This window comes from Momordica charantia (assembly GCF_013281855.1).
Source record: "Momordica charantia cultivar OHB3-1 chromosome 3 unlocalized genomic scaffold, Mcharantia_2.0 BLBB01000003.1, whole genome shotgun sequence".
Classification (NCBI taxonomy): domain Eukaryota; kingdom Viridiplantae; phylum Streptophyta; class Magnoliopsida; order Cucurbitales; family Cucurbitaceae; genus Momordica; species Momordica charantia.
In genome coordinates this window covers 19,591,343-19,606,808 of record NW_028275161.1, presented here as the reverse complement: position 1 = coordinate 19,606,808, position 15,466 = coordinate 19,591,343, and the positions used below count along the sequence as shown (strand labels likewise).

The window sequence follows — 15,466 nt, the reverse complement described above, 5'->3', positions numbered from 1 at the left end:
CTTACCTATTGAGGTGAGATCCTATCTCTTTTATTGGTGATGGAGTCAACCAGGGAGGATACCTGACGTGGACGTGGTTGGTCATTAAGGAACATTCTCGAGGTATGGTTTTACTTCACTGTGAATCCTGGAGTTGGTTGCGTCGCGACGTGGCGGCCCAATAGATATTACTAATTTTATGGAACCAAAAATTTTAGTTTGATGAAATTAAAAAAATAAATTTAACTCAATCAGTCAAATAAATACTAAAAATATGAAATTATTTCAAATAAATTTTATTTCAACAACATTAGGCGCCACCCAAACAAGAATTTACCCGAAACGTGGAATGGAAAGTGGCAAATTATAATTAAAAAGGAAAAAAAATAAGCTATTAAAGGAAAATAAAACTGCTGAATTAATTTGCAAGAAACCTCCAGATAATTAACCATATATTTTAGTAAAGACGGAGTTTTTAATTTTTTAATTTTAATTTTTAAGTGAAGTAATTATTTCTTTATTTTTTACTTTTTAGAATTGTCCTTTATATGAATTGAAACGATCAAAAAAGATAAACCAAAAACGCGTGCGCGACCTTTCGAACAACCCACAAACCACGCCCTATAAATTGAACAATTCCCTCAATTTGAAGATCCGCCCGTCTCTGCCTTCCTTCGACCCGACCCGAATTTCTCCCTCTGTATCAGAACCGCCATTTCTGTACCTTCGTCGATCGCTCTCTTTCTTCATCTTCGATTCTCATTCAATTTCTCTTGCTTTTCTTCTCTGCGTCAGATTCTTATTTCTGAGATCTGAATCGCTCGTGCATGGCAGTAAGCTTGTTAGCCCGCGAGGTATCCGACCTATGCCTTGGAAAACCTGCGCTTCGATCGATATCCATCTCCGCCACCGTCGCCGACGCGCTATCGGTCTTGACGAGGATTGACGAGGGCTACATCAGCGTGTGGAGCTGTGGCGATCACTCCTCTAAGGCCAATTCGGAATTACATTGCCGATGCGTTGGTAAAGTATGCATGGTGGATATAATCTGTTTTCTCTGCAGACAAGAGAATTTGTTGCAACCGGCGACTGCGCTTCGATCTCCGATCTCTGGTTTGATTCATGAGGACGTTGGACTCGTTAGGCATTTGGAACCTCATTCCAGGTTTGAATCTTAAAATATGCTTGAAAATCTGAATCTAATTTACATTGCTGATGATAAACGATTGTTCATAAATTACAAATTACGGCTGCTCTGTGATAGATTGTTAACGTTTCTTCTTCGCAATTTTCAGCTTAATGGAGGCGATCGATCTTATACTCGATGGAGCACATAACCTTGTTATCCCAATCAAATCGAGCACGAGCAAGAGGAAAAACTTCCTTAAGAAGGCATCCTCCATCTCCTCCCTCCATAACGACCGAGAATATTGCTGGCTCGCTCCGGAGGACATAATCCGCTACCTCCTTAACTCCATCGGACTTTTCAGCCATGCCGCAGCCAGCCCTATCAATTCCTTCAACATAATCGACACCAACAACGTCCTCGCCGTCCACTACGACGAGTCTGCGTTGTCTATTCTGCCCCTAATCTCTCAAGCGCTCATTCACCAATCCTCTGTCGCCATTGTTGACTTGGACGACAACTTGATTGGCGAAATTTCGCCCTTCACGCTCAATTTCTGCGACGAGACGGTAGTGGCGGCAATAGCAACGCTCACCGCCGGTGAACTCATGGCTTACATAGACTGTGGGGGCCCCCCGGATGATTTAGTACAATTAGTGAAGGAAAGGTTGGAGGAAAAAAACTTAGAAGCTGTTCTGGAGTGGGTCGAGGAAGAATCATCAACAACCTCTTCATCATCATCTTCAATCTGCTCTTCTTCAGATGATGAGTTTGGTTCTGGTTCAGGTAGAAGTGGAAAGATTGGTGGGTATTCAGCGAGAGTAGGGAGGAGGTCAGAGGCTATTGTCTGTTATCCATGGAACTCTTTGGTTGCAGTGATGATTCAAGCTTTAGCTCACCGAGTCGGCTATGTATGGGTCATTGAAGAGGACGGAGGGCTGGCCGGAATTGTCACCTTCGCTTCTATGTTGTCCGTCTTCCGGGATAGGTTGAAGTCTATTGGATAACATTCAGAGATGACTGCGCGAACTGGAAATGGTTTGGTTTTTTGGAGTTTAGGCACAAAAATTTATAAAACAGAATTCTAAAATTAAATCAATGGAGAAATCTGAAACGGATGGAATATTTGGCAAAAACATCACTGGAAGTAACAATTTAACCCCAAAAGAAGGAAAAAAAAAAAAAAAAAAACTTGAACAGCTAAGATTGTTCTTCACTTCTTTGGAGAGTTCCGTGCCTAGATTGGCCGGGTTTTTATGTTATTTTGAACAAAAATAATATATAAAGAATTTTGAAAAAAGAAAGGATGATTTTATCTAAGTTGAATAATTGAAAATATCTAATTCGTGGAACTTGGTTAGTAGATTAGATGATTTATTTTATATTTTCTAAGTTCAACAAATAATAGTTAAATATAAATTCAAACATATCTAGAAATATAATTTTTTTAAAAATATAATTAAAAGTATTGCATTTTTAAAGTATGTACTTGAAGGTTTTAATTAAATAATAGTTAGATATAAAACATCTAAAACATTATATAATTAGAAGAATCACATTTTAAGTATATTCTCGATACTTTTTTTCTGTTGGAAAAGACGATTACGGATTACCCCGGCTTTTAGAAAAAAGAGAGAGAGAGAGAGAGAAAATATTAGTGTGAAAACTAATCTGGAAAATAAGCGGAAATTTTCATGAGTACCTACTCTCTTTAATATTCATTCAAAAAAAAAAAAAGGCCTACTCTCTTATTACTTATTAGCTATCACCTACCTTTTTACTGTTAAAATGTTGATGTACTGTTAAACTTTGATATACAGGTAACAATATAGATATATATATATATATATTTTTTTTTTCCAGCAAAGATTATCAAAATTTTAACTCTGCATCATTTTTTTCTCGTAAAGGAGACTACATCATTTTTAATATTATGGTATCGTGGAAGGTGTTAAAAATGTAGAATTTATGTCTAAAAATGTAAAATTTATATTAAGTGGCATCAAATAAATATGAAATTTTCTCTACAAAAATAAATATGAAAATTTAAATATCTTCTTAAAAGTATCACCAAAAACATTTTTGATTTTTTTTAGCAACCTCTTAAAAATACATATGAATTATGCTATGCTTTTTTAGAATTTTTTTTTTGATTGATCCGTAATTATATAAGTTTATCATTTATATTGTTATTGTAAAATTTTTTAAATTTAATATTATATATTTAAATACATATTCACTCTGTGCCATCATTGGACCAATTCTACGGAAACTTTTCTGCTGGTACGTCACGTGATCTAAGCTGTCGCATCGGAACTCGCAATTAATTGTGAAATATACCAAATTGTCGTGAGCCAAAGCTGCCACAAAAGTTGCAAAGATTAATTTATAATATTTTAATTACTTTTCTTGAAAATAGTTCTTACCGGTAAATTTTTTTCCAAAGAAGTAAAAGTTATTTCATTAAATGTCAAAAAATAAAAAAGTTATTTCATTAAACTAAAAAGAATAACGGTGTGAATTAGAAGGAAGTTTTTTAAAAATAATTTATTGTTTATAAAGTTGGCAATATTTCATTTACTTCTTTTGTTTAATCTTTTCTTTTTTATTATTAAATCATTCTCAAACTATAGTCAATTTTAAGGGGGGAAAAAAAACAAAAAGCAATAGTATATAAAAAACTAATACAAAAATATTATCTGGTTGGTTCAATTTTTGTTTTTTGTTTCTTTCAAAAATTCAGAGTTCTTTATTCTTGTTTTCTCTGTTTAAAATTGTTTTAGGAAGAATTTTAAATTTTTAGTTAAAATTTGAAAATGAGTTGAAGGACAGAAAAAAAAATTATCATAGTTAACAAACATTTTCTTAAAAAAAAAAACAAATCAAATTTGTGAAAAGGAAAATGACCGTCATTAAATGATTTGTTCTTGATTTTTCTTTTTATATATGTTACAAATATCCTACCCTTTGTCAACAAACTGTGCGAGAAGACCACGATTGTGCAGTACATGAATTTTTATGCCGTCTAATATTATAAATATAATATGAATATTCAAACTTATTAATCCATTATTTAATTCTTACCATCTAATAAAAGATTAACTCAAATTTAAAAATAAATAAAATATTAATAAAATAAATAATGATTAATAAAAATTAAAAGCGATATAAGCATACAATAAATATATAAAACAAAATAATATAAGAAGTACAATCACATAAAGTAGGATGGTATAGGATTGGGTATATTCTCGTATTTATAGAGGAAGTCTTATCGAAGTGGTTTGAATGGACCGACTCAAGTGGTTGGATTTGGTCAACTCAAATATGGTCTAGTTGGATTGAGGGTTTGATCCGAACTATTTAACCCATGTCACTTTTATAATTTCAATCCATAGAAATTTGATAAAATAAATTTTTTCGGCCACTTGTAAATAAAAGAAATGTGAGAAATACAAATAATACAGACTAAGGATAATCAAGCAATAAAAAAAATACCAATACAATATTAATATTAGTTTTAGAATTTGAAAAGAGATTATCTTATATATAGCATTTATGTTTATAGTTTAGAAGCACATCTTCCACCTTAGTTTCTCGATGAATAATTAACTTTTCAATCCAAGAATCGAAAATGTCTAAAAATTGAAGTAAAATATCTCAATTTTAGGAATTAAATTATATAATTATTTTATTTACCTCACATTTATTTAATTTTTTTTACGTGATTAAAAAATTAAAGAAACTTGCTGAAAAAAAGGAAATAAAATAAAATAAAGAAAAGAAAAGAAAAGAAAGAGTGAAAGCCAAAGGGTTTCCAAATCTCAATCCCCGCCACTGGCAGCTAAGCGACGATGGGACGTCCGTCGTGAAAGCAACCGCGTCCACTGGAACGAAACGTTCGTATCTAAATATAGTCGTCTCCAAATTCCATTTCCATTTCCATATTTGGTCCTCTTCCAATCCAGACCATATCGAAATCTGCGACGAGCTTCCTATAAAGTAACCATTTTCCCTCCTTGATCCACAACGAATCTGAACGTGAGGAGCCCCCAGGAGAGGCAGAGACCGCGAAGGCATCTTCTGGGAGCGACCGGGAGGCAGAGGAAGGGACAATGTCGGGAGGGGAAGAGAGAGCGGAGGGAGTCATGGCCACCGATTTCTTCTGGTCATACACCGACGAGCCCCACGCTTCCAGGAGACGCCAAATTCTCTCTCAGTACCCTCAGATCCGGGAGCTTTTCGGCCCTGACCCGTGGGCTTTCTTCAAGGTTCCATTTCAGTTTCCTCTCTGGTGTGTTCGTACTTTTGAGAATGTGGGAAATCTGTGATCGTCTTCTTGTCTGGATGTTCTGATTTCGTTTATTGCTGCTCACACCACATGTCAATGTCAATGTCTGATTCTGATCTGTATTTTTCCTTCTTTCTGCTTGATTCTGTGCTTTGGGTCTGCCACATTGCTGCGTTTTTCGTTACTGTTATTGTTATTTTCCCGACCTGATTACTCCCGCAAGTTGTATTGATCGAAAACCTACATTTGAGATTTGGAACGCTTGTCATTGAAGGATCTGTCCACTTCCCGGCGTTTAAAATCTTGTCATTCTCATTGCCAAGGTTCTTGATTCCCACAATCGATCTTTGCCCTTTTTACCATCTACCTTATTTTAATCCTTGTTTGTTTCTTTTTTCCTTATTTGTATCATGAGCATTTGTCTGAAGTTTCCTGCTTTTGTAACTAGCTATAGAATAAAAACATCTTCAATTCTTGCTGTTAGGCAAGCTTTGATTCAGGATCGTTTCGGTCTAAAATTGTTTGTAGTTACTCGCTTCTTTCTTTAGAATTGGAAAATTTTATGCCTTTTTCTGTCGGACTTCTTTTCTAGATAGTTTAAAATGCCTATAAACCCGCTTCCTCTACTGTCGAGATTATCTTGAGAAAATCCCTCACTTTGCTTAGCTCAAATATTTGATTTTAGCTGTTAGTTTGGTTCCTTTTATAGTTTTCTGTTTTTAAAAATTATGGTTGCTTTGGTATGTTTTTCATTTTTCTAAAACCATATTTGATCTCTTAGCCAAAATTTTAAAATGTAAACTTCTTTCTTGTTTTCTAAAATTTGGTTTAGATTTTGAAAACTTTCTAAAAATAGATGACAAAACAAATGTATTACTACGTGGGAGTAGTGCTTAAAAACTTAATTTTCAAGAACAGAAACTAAAATCAAAATAGTTCCAAATGGGGTTGTTTGATGAGGATAGCCTATTGATGAAAGTTAGGCTTTTGCATATTTCAAAGGAAACCATTCACGAAATCAGAAAAATGATCCTTGATGTTAAATATTTAGACTAGTGCTTGCTTCAATTTCTAAAAGTCTAGAATTCTTTGGTTTCAAAGGAAAAAAAAAAAAAAAAAACCTTTGCTGCTGTTGGGAAGGGATAATCGATCTTAGAAGTTCAGATTGTTATTATTCAACTAAATGCATCTGCAATTTGATTCTTCAGATACATAAAGTAGAGCCATCTGCATTTCTATCCACAATTGACCTATAGTCTTAAAGTTGTGATTATTTGTTGAAGTTTGGAAAATCAATCCTTAACTTATGATTGTAATATGAACTGGGCCAGTTTTTTTTCTCATTCTTGAAAATTTGCAGATTACTGTGGTTGTTCTGCTACAGTTATGGACTGCTACGACCCTTCACAGCGCAGACTGGTTAAAGATATTGGCAATAGCCTACTTCTTTGGCTCTTTTCTCAACCACAACCTGTTTTTAGCCATTCACGAGCTCAGTCACAACCTTGCCTTCTCGACTCCCGTACACAATCGGTGGCTCGGGATTTTTGCTAATCTCCCTATCGGAGTGCCCATGTCCGTCACATTCCAAAAGTATCACCTGGAACACCATCGATTCCAAGGAGTGGATGGCATGGATATGGACGTCCCGAGCGAGAATGAAGCTCGTATGGTGACTAATGTTGTCACAAAAGCTATATGGGTCATCTTCCAACTCTTCTTCTATGCTCTCCGGCCATTGTTTCTCAAACCAAAGCCCCCAGGCTACTGGGAGTTCATCAACTTCATCATTCAGATAGCTCTTGATTTCGCCATGGTTTACTTTTGGAGCTGGAAATCTTTTGCTTATCTGATCCTCTCCACCTTCGTCGGAGGCGGGATGCATCCGATGGCTGGTCACTTCATTTCCGAACACTACGTCTTCAATCCCAAACAGGAGACATACTCTTACTACGGTCCGCTTAATCTTCTGACATGGAGCGTGGGCTACCACAATGAACACCATGATTCCCCAGAATTCCAGGAAGCAAGCTTTACAAGGTGAAGGAGATTGCACCTGAATTCTACAATGAATTAGACTCATATAAATCATGGAGCCAGGTGATATATATGTACATTATGGACAGAACAGTTGGCCCATTCAGTCGGATGAAGAGAATGGCAAAGAAATCTGAGTAGTTCATCATCCCTTTCTCTCCCTTTAGATTTTTTTGTTCGATTCTTTTTCCATCCTTTTCTGATGGATCGATCACTCTCTCTTGAGGTGGTTTTGCCATTGTTTTCTTCACGTTCTTGAAGAGTTTATTTATTTTATTTTATTTAGATTGTATTGTAGCAATGTTCATTGTACTGTAATCGATTCTCAGCCCAGGACCTTTCAAGGGACCGTTTGTAAAAGGTTTTGTTTCTTATTTGGTTAATTTACATTATTTTCTTTTTGACTGAGGGTTAATTTGCAATTCACCTACCTGTTTTCATCGTACAGTGTCTAAACTTTAAATTATGTTTATCTCTCGCTCATTTCGTTAATTCTGATAGATGGAATAATTAATGAACGTTTTATGATATATTCTCACATAATGAATTATAAAACACTTTTGTACCTGAAATTTATGGAATTTTAGAAAAGAAATAACGCGGGAGCTTGATTTTCGTTGAAATTAGAGAGTTGTGACGGATTTATTCAAAACCAAAGATTTTGTCTTACTCTTAGTTAACTTAATTTTATGACAGTTTTTTTTTTTACCTTGATTTTCATTAAAATATGTGATATATATCTTCAAAGTTAATAATTTTTCAAACTTGTTTCATTAAATTAAAACAAAGATTTATTTTCGACTTAATCAGGGAATTAGATCTTTCAAAAGAAAAAAAAAAATAAAAAAATAAAAAAAAATCAGGGAACTAGAGATACTATACCATGATCGTGGATATTATCGTCCGTCTTTATCCTGTGAATTGCGAATGGTTCAGTCGCCGCCGACGAGGTGAATCCCTCTTGACGGTGAGATTATTCAAATTCCTCAGTACTGGATGAACACCGAGTCCATTCGCATTACTGAGTACGAGAGAGGGAGAGAATTATGTTGAATTTGCTGCAGTGGAAGCTATTACCTCTACTGACTTTGCTCGCTTCCATTTTCGTAGTTTTCTACTTACAGTATCCATCCAAGGTAAGCTTTTCAGTAACTTTTTATCCCTATTTTTTCTGTATTCTTCTTTTGTATCTCATTCGTTAATCTTCCACTGTGTGCACTCTTTGCGAAGACAGGAAGACCGTAGACGGAAATCAACGAACTCGGTTTTGCAAAATATGAAGATTGGTTTCAGTGTGATTATTTTTCTTTTTTCATTCTTAACAATATTGAACTTGAAATGAACTTTGTTATATCTTCCTACTTTGGCATTGGAAATTAATTCCAGTTATCGAGTTTTTGAAATTTATGAAAATTTGAGAGTATATTAAGTGGTTATGTGGGTTCGAACCTAGCAACTTAGCTTTGCAAGTATATTGGTAATTTTACTTTGGTATTAAAATTACAAAATCATAATTAAAACATAGCAACGTTATTTTTTTAAGTCGTTTTATATACGTGTTCGGCGAGATGAATATAATAATGTTAAATCTTATATATGGAGAATATATATGTAGCGAGCAATCTTAGCCTAAGCTGCTTCTGGGTTTAGGGGTGATATTTCATGTTTAGGATTCCTTTTGCACTAAATCAGTGCAAGGGAAGTTGCCAAAACAGTGAGGATTGTTATCCCGCAGGGTGGCCTCTACTCTAACAAAAATTGTGGAGGAAGATGGTTTTTAATTTCTGCGTAAGATTTGTATTTGCATAGCTGTGCAGAAAGGCAAATGAGATGTAAGCATGGCAAATACATAAATTATATGAAAGTTGTTAACTTCTTCCTGCTGCAACCATAGATCGCAGTTTATACTGTTTCAGTTATGATTAAATTTGTCATTCATGTGAAAGAATTTTTCATTTTGGTTTCGACCCTCTCAGAATGACTGCAGCCTGCTTCCTTACCAACACTATTGGATAACAAGCAAGCGCATTGTTACGCCACAAGGAGTCATTTCTGGTGCTGGTTAGTACACTAGTTAATGCTTTATCCATTTATTTCACTTTAGGCTATGTTTCATTAGTTGGCTTTGGTTTACTCACCTTGCCTATCTTGTTTTCCCTCTATGCTACGTTTTAAATTTATAATTCCTTCTCTGATAAATCAGCTCATTAGTAACTAATCAGAAAGTGTTTCTTTGTCAGTCATGGGTTTTCATCTTGCTTTCTTGATCATCTTATGAATTTTTTTTATGAAATGCTTAATTGGGCAGTTGAGATAAATGAGGGGAAGATCGTATCCATTGTTAGGGAAGAAGAAAGGCATGGGAAGATTACGGGATCACATGTAGTTGATTTTTCAGATGCCGTTGTAATGCCTGGCTTGGTTGACATGTAAGACATGAAAATCCATTTTGTCTTCCGCATCCTCTGATTATTGGATATAAATATGATTTGCAGTTTCTGATAGTAAATAAAATTGCAGGATATTGTAGAATTTTAGTTACTGGTACTACAACCATTCTATTTTATTTTTCTCAGAAGAGAAATTAATTAGACAAGTTTTGTGCTGGGAGGTTAGATTCCAAATTTGTAGTTGGCAACTTATACATTCTCTATTTCTGAGAGTTCGGGTGTGTGATCGTACTATCAGTGTCAAGGATTTGTTTTGGCTTTAAATTGAGAGCAATTTGAAATGTGAAGGCCGTTTGACTGGAACTGGTTCCTACAATAACGTTACGTCTATACTTTTCTTGTCCTTGAATTTGTATGGTTCATTTTAATCTTAGTTTCCAGCAGGGGGATTTTATCCAGTGGACATAATCAATGTCTTCACGGGAACCTTATTAGTAATGCTCTTGATTTCTTTCTTGGCAGCCATGTTCATCTTGATGATCCTGGACGATCTGAATGGGAAGGGTTTCCTTCTGGAACAAAAGCTGCAGCTGCTGGTATGATTTTGTTGCTTGTCATTTCTTCATTTAGAAGGCTTCATATTTTGGAAGGTGGAAGGAATGGCTGTACCACGAACAAACTTCATCATCTCCAACAGAGCTTACATCTATTTTAAGTTCCAACTCCATGTTTATGGTTTCTAAACCTTCTAGACCTGTTTCGATTGAATTTAGAATATTTTAGCGCAGTAAAGTTGAGTTTTCTTTTTTATGTTTTATTATGAACTTTCCTTTAGTCCAGATGGACAACATGAGGAACTGATATTGATATGTTTGAACAGGTGGTGTAACTACGCTGGTTGACATGCCTTTAAATAATTTTCCATCCACTACGTCTGAAGAAACTCTAAAACTCAAGGTTTGTTTTCAGCGTTTTCTGAATATATTTCAATCATTATTGTGAATTCATTGATCAAACCATCTTCTCTCTCTCTCTTTCTCTATCAGCATAAACATATATAAAATTGCTCATTTCTGATTTCTGCTTAACTCAATGCCCTACGACTTCTTTCTACTAATCTGTATTACTCTATCAATAGATTAAGGCTGCTGAAGGAAGAATTTATGTTGACGTTGGTATACTCAAAACTTTACTTTTCTAACTCAATTGTTATAATATAAGGACTAATGTCATTCTATTAATTAAAGGCTTCTGGGGAGGTCTTGTTCCTGAGAATGCTTTCAATGCAAGTGCTTTGGAAAGTCTCCTAAGTGCAGGTGCTCTTGGCTTAAAGGTACTTCTTGATAATTGTTCTGTCTTTAATGGTGTTTACATCTCAGCCTTATGGAATGTACATGAGTGGCATCTGTTCTAGATCCTACTTAAACTATAGTTTTCATTTCTTATACATTTATGATTTTATTATGTGGTTGCAATATTCTTTATCCTTATTTTTAGTAAGATGACAATGTCAGCCTGGTGGAGAGTGATAAATATCTTGCTCCTATCTAATTGTTTCATCAGGCAAATTCCTCAGGTAGCAATAAAATGTCTTCATAGTGGGGTCTCCTTCAATAGAAGGTTACTTTTTTCAGGACACCCTTAGATCAATGTTGAACGAACTAGCTTGATGTTTGCAGTAAATCTCTATGACCTTAGCAATTTTCTCCCACCTAACATATTTTTCCATTTTTGTTTTGTAGTCGTTTATGTGTCCTTCTGGGATCGATGACTTTCCTATGACAGATATTACTCATATAAAGGTTTGTTTAAATGTTTAGTTGCAGTATTCGTATGAGCAGTTTGATAAACTGAATGAATTAAATACTTTTATTTGGCCTAACCCGGTTGGCAAGGACTTGAGATCTCTTGGTCATACTAGAAAAAGGTCTCAAGTTCGAACCTTTCGGTGAGCTTAATACCAAAAGTCTTTGATGTCTCTGAGGTCCGGGTCTTGGAGCGGGCGCCCCTGAGTATAGGGGAGCAGAGCTCCGACTCCTAGTTATCAACCAAAAAAAAAAAAAAACTTTATTTGCCTGTCAAAGTAACACTACCATACAAATATATGCTTATTAGGAGGGATTGTCAGTGCTGGCAAAATACAAAAGACCTTTGCTTGTACATTCAGAGATTCAGAAAAGTTCTCCAAGCTCTTCACAACTTGAAGATAGTCAAGATGACCCTCGTTCTTACTCAACATATCTTGCAACCAGACCACCTTCCTGGTAAGATATGAAAATTTCCTTACATTTTTCCAATTTTGCATTTTGACGTAGTCCAAGAATTTTTATCATGATTTTCCTTTCTTTTTTTTTCCTATTTTAGTGCTGTGCTTGTTTTATAATTATTAATGTGTAATGAATTCACTATAACATACAGACATATTTGTCTTTCCCATTGTTGGTTTTAATCTTCCTAGATATGTCTTCACAACCCAATAATTCCCTTTTCTTTTATTACAATGAAACTTGACTTCATTTAAAATTGAAATTCACAAGTGGTGATGAGATATCAATCCGATAGAGAATTTTGGGAAGTGGTTTTAACCTTCCTACAGCGGACATAATCTGTCTTTAGAAACATAGATATGTAAAGACATAATCTTCCTAGATATTTAAAGACGTAATCTTCCGAGTCATGTCTTCACAACACAATTATTGTAGTTTCTAAAAACAGATATGTCCACTTCCCAATGTAGAAGTAAGTTCAATTAAAAGAAAAAAAAAACTTTTTTTTCACGTGGTTTGTACAAACTTTATTTCTGGTCACCATTCATCTCTTGTATGATTAAATAGGGAAGAGGCAGCTGTTAGAGAGCTGTTAACAGTGACAAATAACACAAGGCCAGGTGGCCCTGCAGAAGGAGCTCACCTTCACGTCGTTCACTTGTCTGACTCAGGCTCTACCTTAGAACTTATTAAGGTACTTTATACAAAACTCACACATGCATGCATGTCCCCAACTCCCAATGGGCATATAACATTCTATTAGACTATTCAGCCCATACGTTGTCACTCACTCCCTAAGGAAGTTTGGTCTGTCCACGTCAAGTTCAACGGGCTTCGATATCTTTTTGACTATGCTACTGCATTCAAGAGCTATAGTCTACTCTGCCATAACTAGCTGGAAAATGAAGAGAACGAAGAATGTTATTCTCACTTCTTTCACAGGAAGCAAAAAGGATTGGTGATAGTGTATCTGTTGAGACGTGCACCCACTACCTAGCTTTTTCCGAGGAAGATATAAAAAATGGAGATACTCGCTTCAAGTGTGCTCCACCACTTCGTGATAAAGCCAACAAAGAAAAACTATGGGAAGCTCTAATGGTCAGTGTTTTGATAGATATTGCTAGTTAAATATTGCTTTTTTTTTTTAAAAGTAGTTAAATACTGCTTAATTCTTCTCTGAAGTTGCACCTGTTTCTACTTAACATTACAGGAAGGACATATTGACATGTTAAGTTCCGATCATTCGCCAACACTGCCAGAACTAAAGCTACTTGATTCTGGGGACTTTTTGAAGGCTTGGGGTGGCGTGTCATCTCTGCAGGTTAGGATTAAATATTTACTATAGATTGTCCCACAAGCATCTGTCCCTTCTTTTTCTCGTACTCTTAGGCATGGACCAATACATCTGCACAATTAAAATTATAGTAGAAGCTGATTAAGAATAAGCTTGTTGCTGATTTAGATGAAACAGTCTTTAAATTGTATTTTGATAGTTAATGTTTTCAGACATTTGTATCTATGACCTTCATAACTAATAGCCATTGAGATAGATTGGCCTCCTTTAAGAAAATTTGAAATCGAAGGTAAATTCTATCTATCTTGTGGCTCCCAGTGAACGAATATCCCATAGTCATAACACTTCACCAGACGATGCATTTGTATTCTGCATGAATACATGGACAAGAGAATTAACTGCCAATCAAGTTACCAATATTAACATCAATTCTTTTTGAGAATCTGCAGTTTGATCTCTCTGCGACATGGTCACATGCAAAGAAACGTGGAGTATCAATAGAGCAATTGGCTTTGTGGTGGAGTGAGCGGCCTGCCAAGCTTGCTGGCCTTGAATTAAAGGTCAAACTTTTTTTTTCTAATATCAATTTCTTCGTTCCCACTTTTTTGGCAGGGTAGATTGAGATACGTTCATTGTCTTCCCTTCTTCACGAGCTTGTTAAATTATGAATGTACAATGGTCAATGAGTTATATCACAAGAAATAGCCTAAATAACTTGTTTAATTTTCATTAATGGTAGGAGAGTTGCATATCAATGTACAATAATAACATCATACAAGCCAAGTGTCATATTTTTTACCATGTTTAATGGAGATGCTTGACTACTGGTAATCATCACTAGCTCGTTGATATATGAAAATCTAGTTCTATCTTACAGGGAGCTATTGCTGTTGGAAAGCATGCGGATATTGTTGCATTTGTACCAGAAGAGGAGTTTGACGTCAATGACAAGCTTCCTGTATACCTTAGACATCCAGTATGTCTGGTTTTCTATTTCACCACTGTTTCCTCTTCATATGTCTACTTTCACTTGTTTCTATTTTCCCTTGTCTGAATTTATTTCCAGCATTTTAACTCTACAGATTCAGTTACATAAAATATAAATTTCACGTCTCCATGGGCAGGGAATCTTTTAGATAAAAAATTGCTCTATGAAACAAAACTTGTTTTCTCCTTAAAATTAAAACCAAGAAGGCCTGCATTTGTCATGAGTTTTCTGTTGCAAAAAAGTTGGGTTGGCTTGTTATGCAGCTATGTTAACTTGGGCTTTTTCTCTGTCATTCTTTTAATATAGAGCATTTCAGCCTACATGGGAATGAAGCTGTCTGGAAAAGTTTTGGCCACATTTGTAAGGGGGCAACTGGTATTCAAAGAGAAGCACGCACCCGCCGCCTGTGGTGCTCCAATCCTCGCATGATCAAGGACTCTGATATCTATTAATCTTCATGTTATGACTTAATTAGTGCCTTTCATGCGCTTATGATGTAAAGAATAAAGGGTCAAATTTTCTAGAGTTGTTTGTTATAAAGCATGAAGGGTACTAATATCTGTGTTAAACCTTTTCATTTATATAAAGTTGAGCTGGCTTATAAAATAATCTATAGGATAGGATGCTGGAAGTGCACTCTTTGTTGGGAGATAGGTTCCTTAATCAAATTTGATCCATATGATATAAGTTTCCTTTTCCTCTTTCTTACTTCTTTTCTAGAAGGAAATAATAACTCGTTGGAAATAAAAACCTTAACCATAGCCTGTCAATGTAGCTTAACTAGGTCAATCAAGAGAACAAATTCATCATCAATTATTTAGCAATCCGATCTAGTCACTCGTGCAGAAAAATATACTTGGTAAAAAATACACAACATTAATCTTCAACCTCTATCTTTTACTATTTTAGAATATCGATCAATATTTATGCTTAAATGATCATGACGATCAACTTTACGAGTTAGAATTCCATAACAAAAAAGAGTCATACTTACAAATCTACGACTTATGACAATGATAAGAATATTAAGAACGAACCAAATATGCACATCATGATTCACACCACATTTCTCATAGCACCAAATGGCAATCAAG

At 35.1% G+C, this 15,466-nt stretch overlaps 3 protein-coding genes across 3 annotated transcripts; all 3 read left to right on the top strand.

Annotated features, from left to right (window-relative positions):
- The first annotated feature begins 593 nt into the window (after positions 1 to 593).
- Positions 594 to 2,204, top strand: LOC111010644 (CBS domain-containing protein CBSX5). The gene is made up of 2 exons (XM_022284129.2): positions 594 to 1,144; positions 1,275 to 2,204. The coding sequence occupies exons 1-2, from the start codon at positions 807 to 809 to the stop codon at positions 2,110 to 2,112; spliced, it is 1,176 nt and encodes a 391-aa protein (XP_022139821.1). The 5' UTR covers positions 594 to 806; the 3' UTR covers positions 2,113 to 2,204.
- A 2,712-nt stretch (positions 2,205 to 4,916) lies between these two features.
- Positions 4,917 to 7,841, top strand: LOC148212531 (sphingolipid delta(4)-desaturase DES1-like). The gene is given in 3 exon segments (XM_088121348.1): positions 4,917 to 5,376; positions 6,757 to 7,399; positions 7,402 to 7,841. Coding segments are annotated over 3 exon segments (972 nt in total). The 5' UTR covers positions 4,917 to 5,220; the 3' UTR covers positions 7,575 to 7,841.
- A 478-nt stretch (positions 7,842 to 8,319) lies between these two features.
- LOC111010798 (allantoinase) lies at positions 8,320 to 14,981 on the top strand. Its single transcript, XM_022284356.2, has 15 exons — positions 8,320 to 8,569; positions 9,410 to 9,494; positions 9,742 to 9,862; positions 10,346 to 10,419; positions 10,704 to 10,780; positions 10,962 to 10,998; positions 11,071 to 11,156; positions 11,566 to 11,625; positions 11,939 to 12,087; positions 12,658 to 12,784; positions 13,033 to 13,188; positions 13,301 to 13,411; positions 13,834 to 13,944; positions 14,262 to 14,360; positions 14,679 to 14,981. The coding sequence occupies exons 1-15, from the start codon at positions 8,480 to 8,482 to the stop codon at positions 14,799 to 14,801; spliced, it is 1,506 nt and encodes a 501-aa protein (XP_022140048.1). The 5' UTR covers positions 8,320 to 8,479; the 3' UTR covers positions 14,802 to 14,981.
- The last annotated feature ends 485 nt before the right edge of the window (positions 14,982 to 15,466 follow it).

What these genes read in the sequence shown, in the direction of transcription:
- LOC111010798 (XM_022284356.2), top strand. Translation starts at nt 8,480, where the DNA reads ATGTTGAATTTGCTGCAGTGGAAGCTATTACCTCTACTGACTTTGCTC. An exon ending in AAGAAACTCTAAAACTCAAG is followed by an intron (nt 10,781 to 10,961) that starts GTTTGTTTTCAG and finishes CTCTATCAATAG; the next exon opens with ATTAAGGCTGCTGAAGGAAG. An exon ending in TTGCTGGCCTTGAATTAAAG is followed by an intron (nt 13,945 to 14,261) that starts GTCAAACTTTTT and finishes TCTATCTTACAG; the next exon opens with GGAGCTATTGCTGTTGGAAA.
- LOC111010644 (XM_022284129.2), top strand. Translation starts at nt 807, where the DNA reads ATGGCAGTAAGCTTGTTAGCCCGCGAGGTATCCGACCTATGCCTTGGA. An exon ending in CATTTGGAACCTCATTCCAG is followed by an intron (nt 1,145 to 1,274) that starts GTTTGAATCTTA and finishes CGCAATTTTCAG; the next exon opens with CTTAATGGAGGCGATCGATC.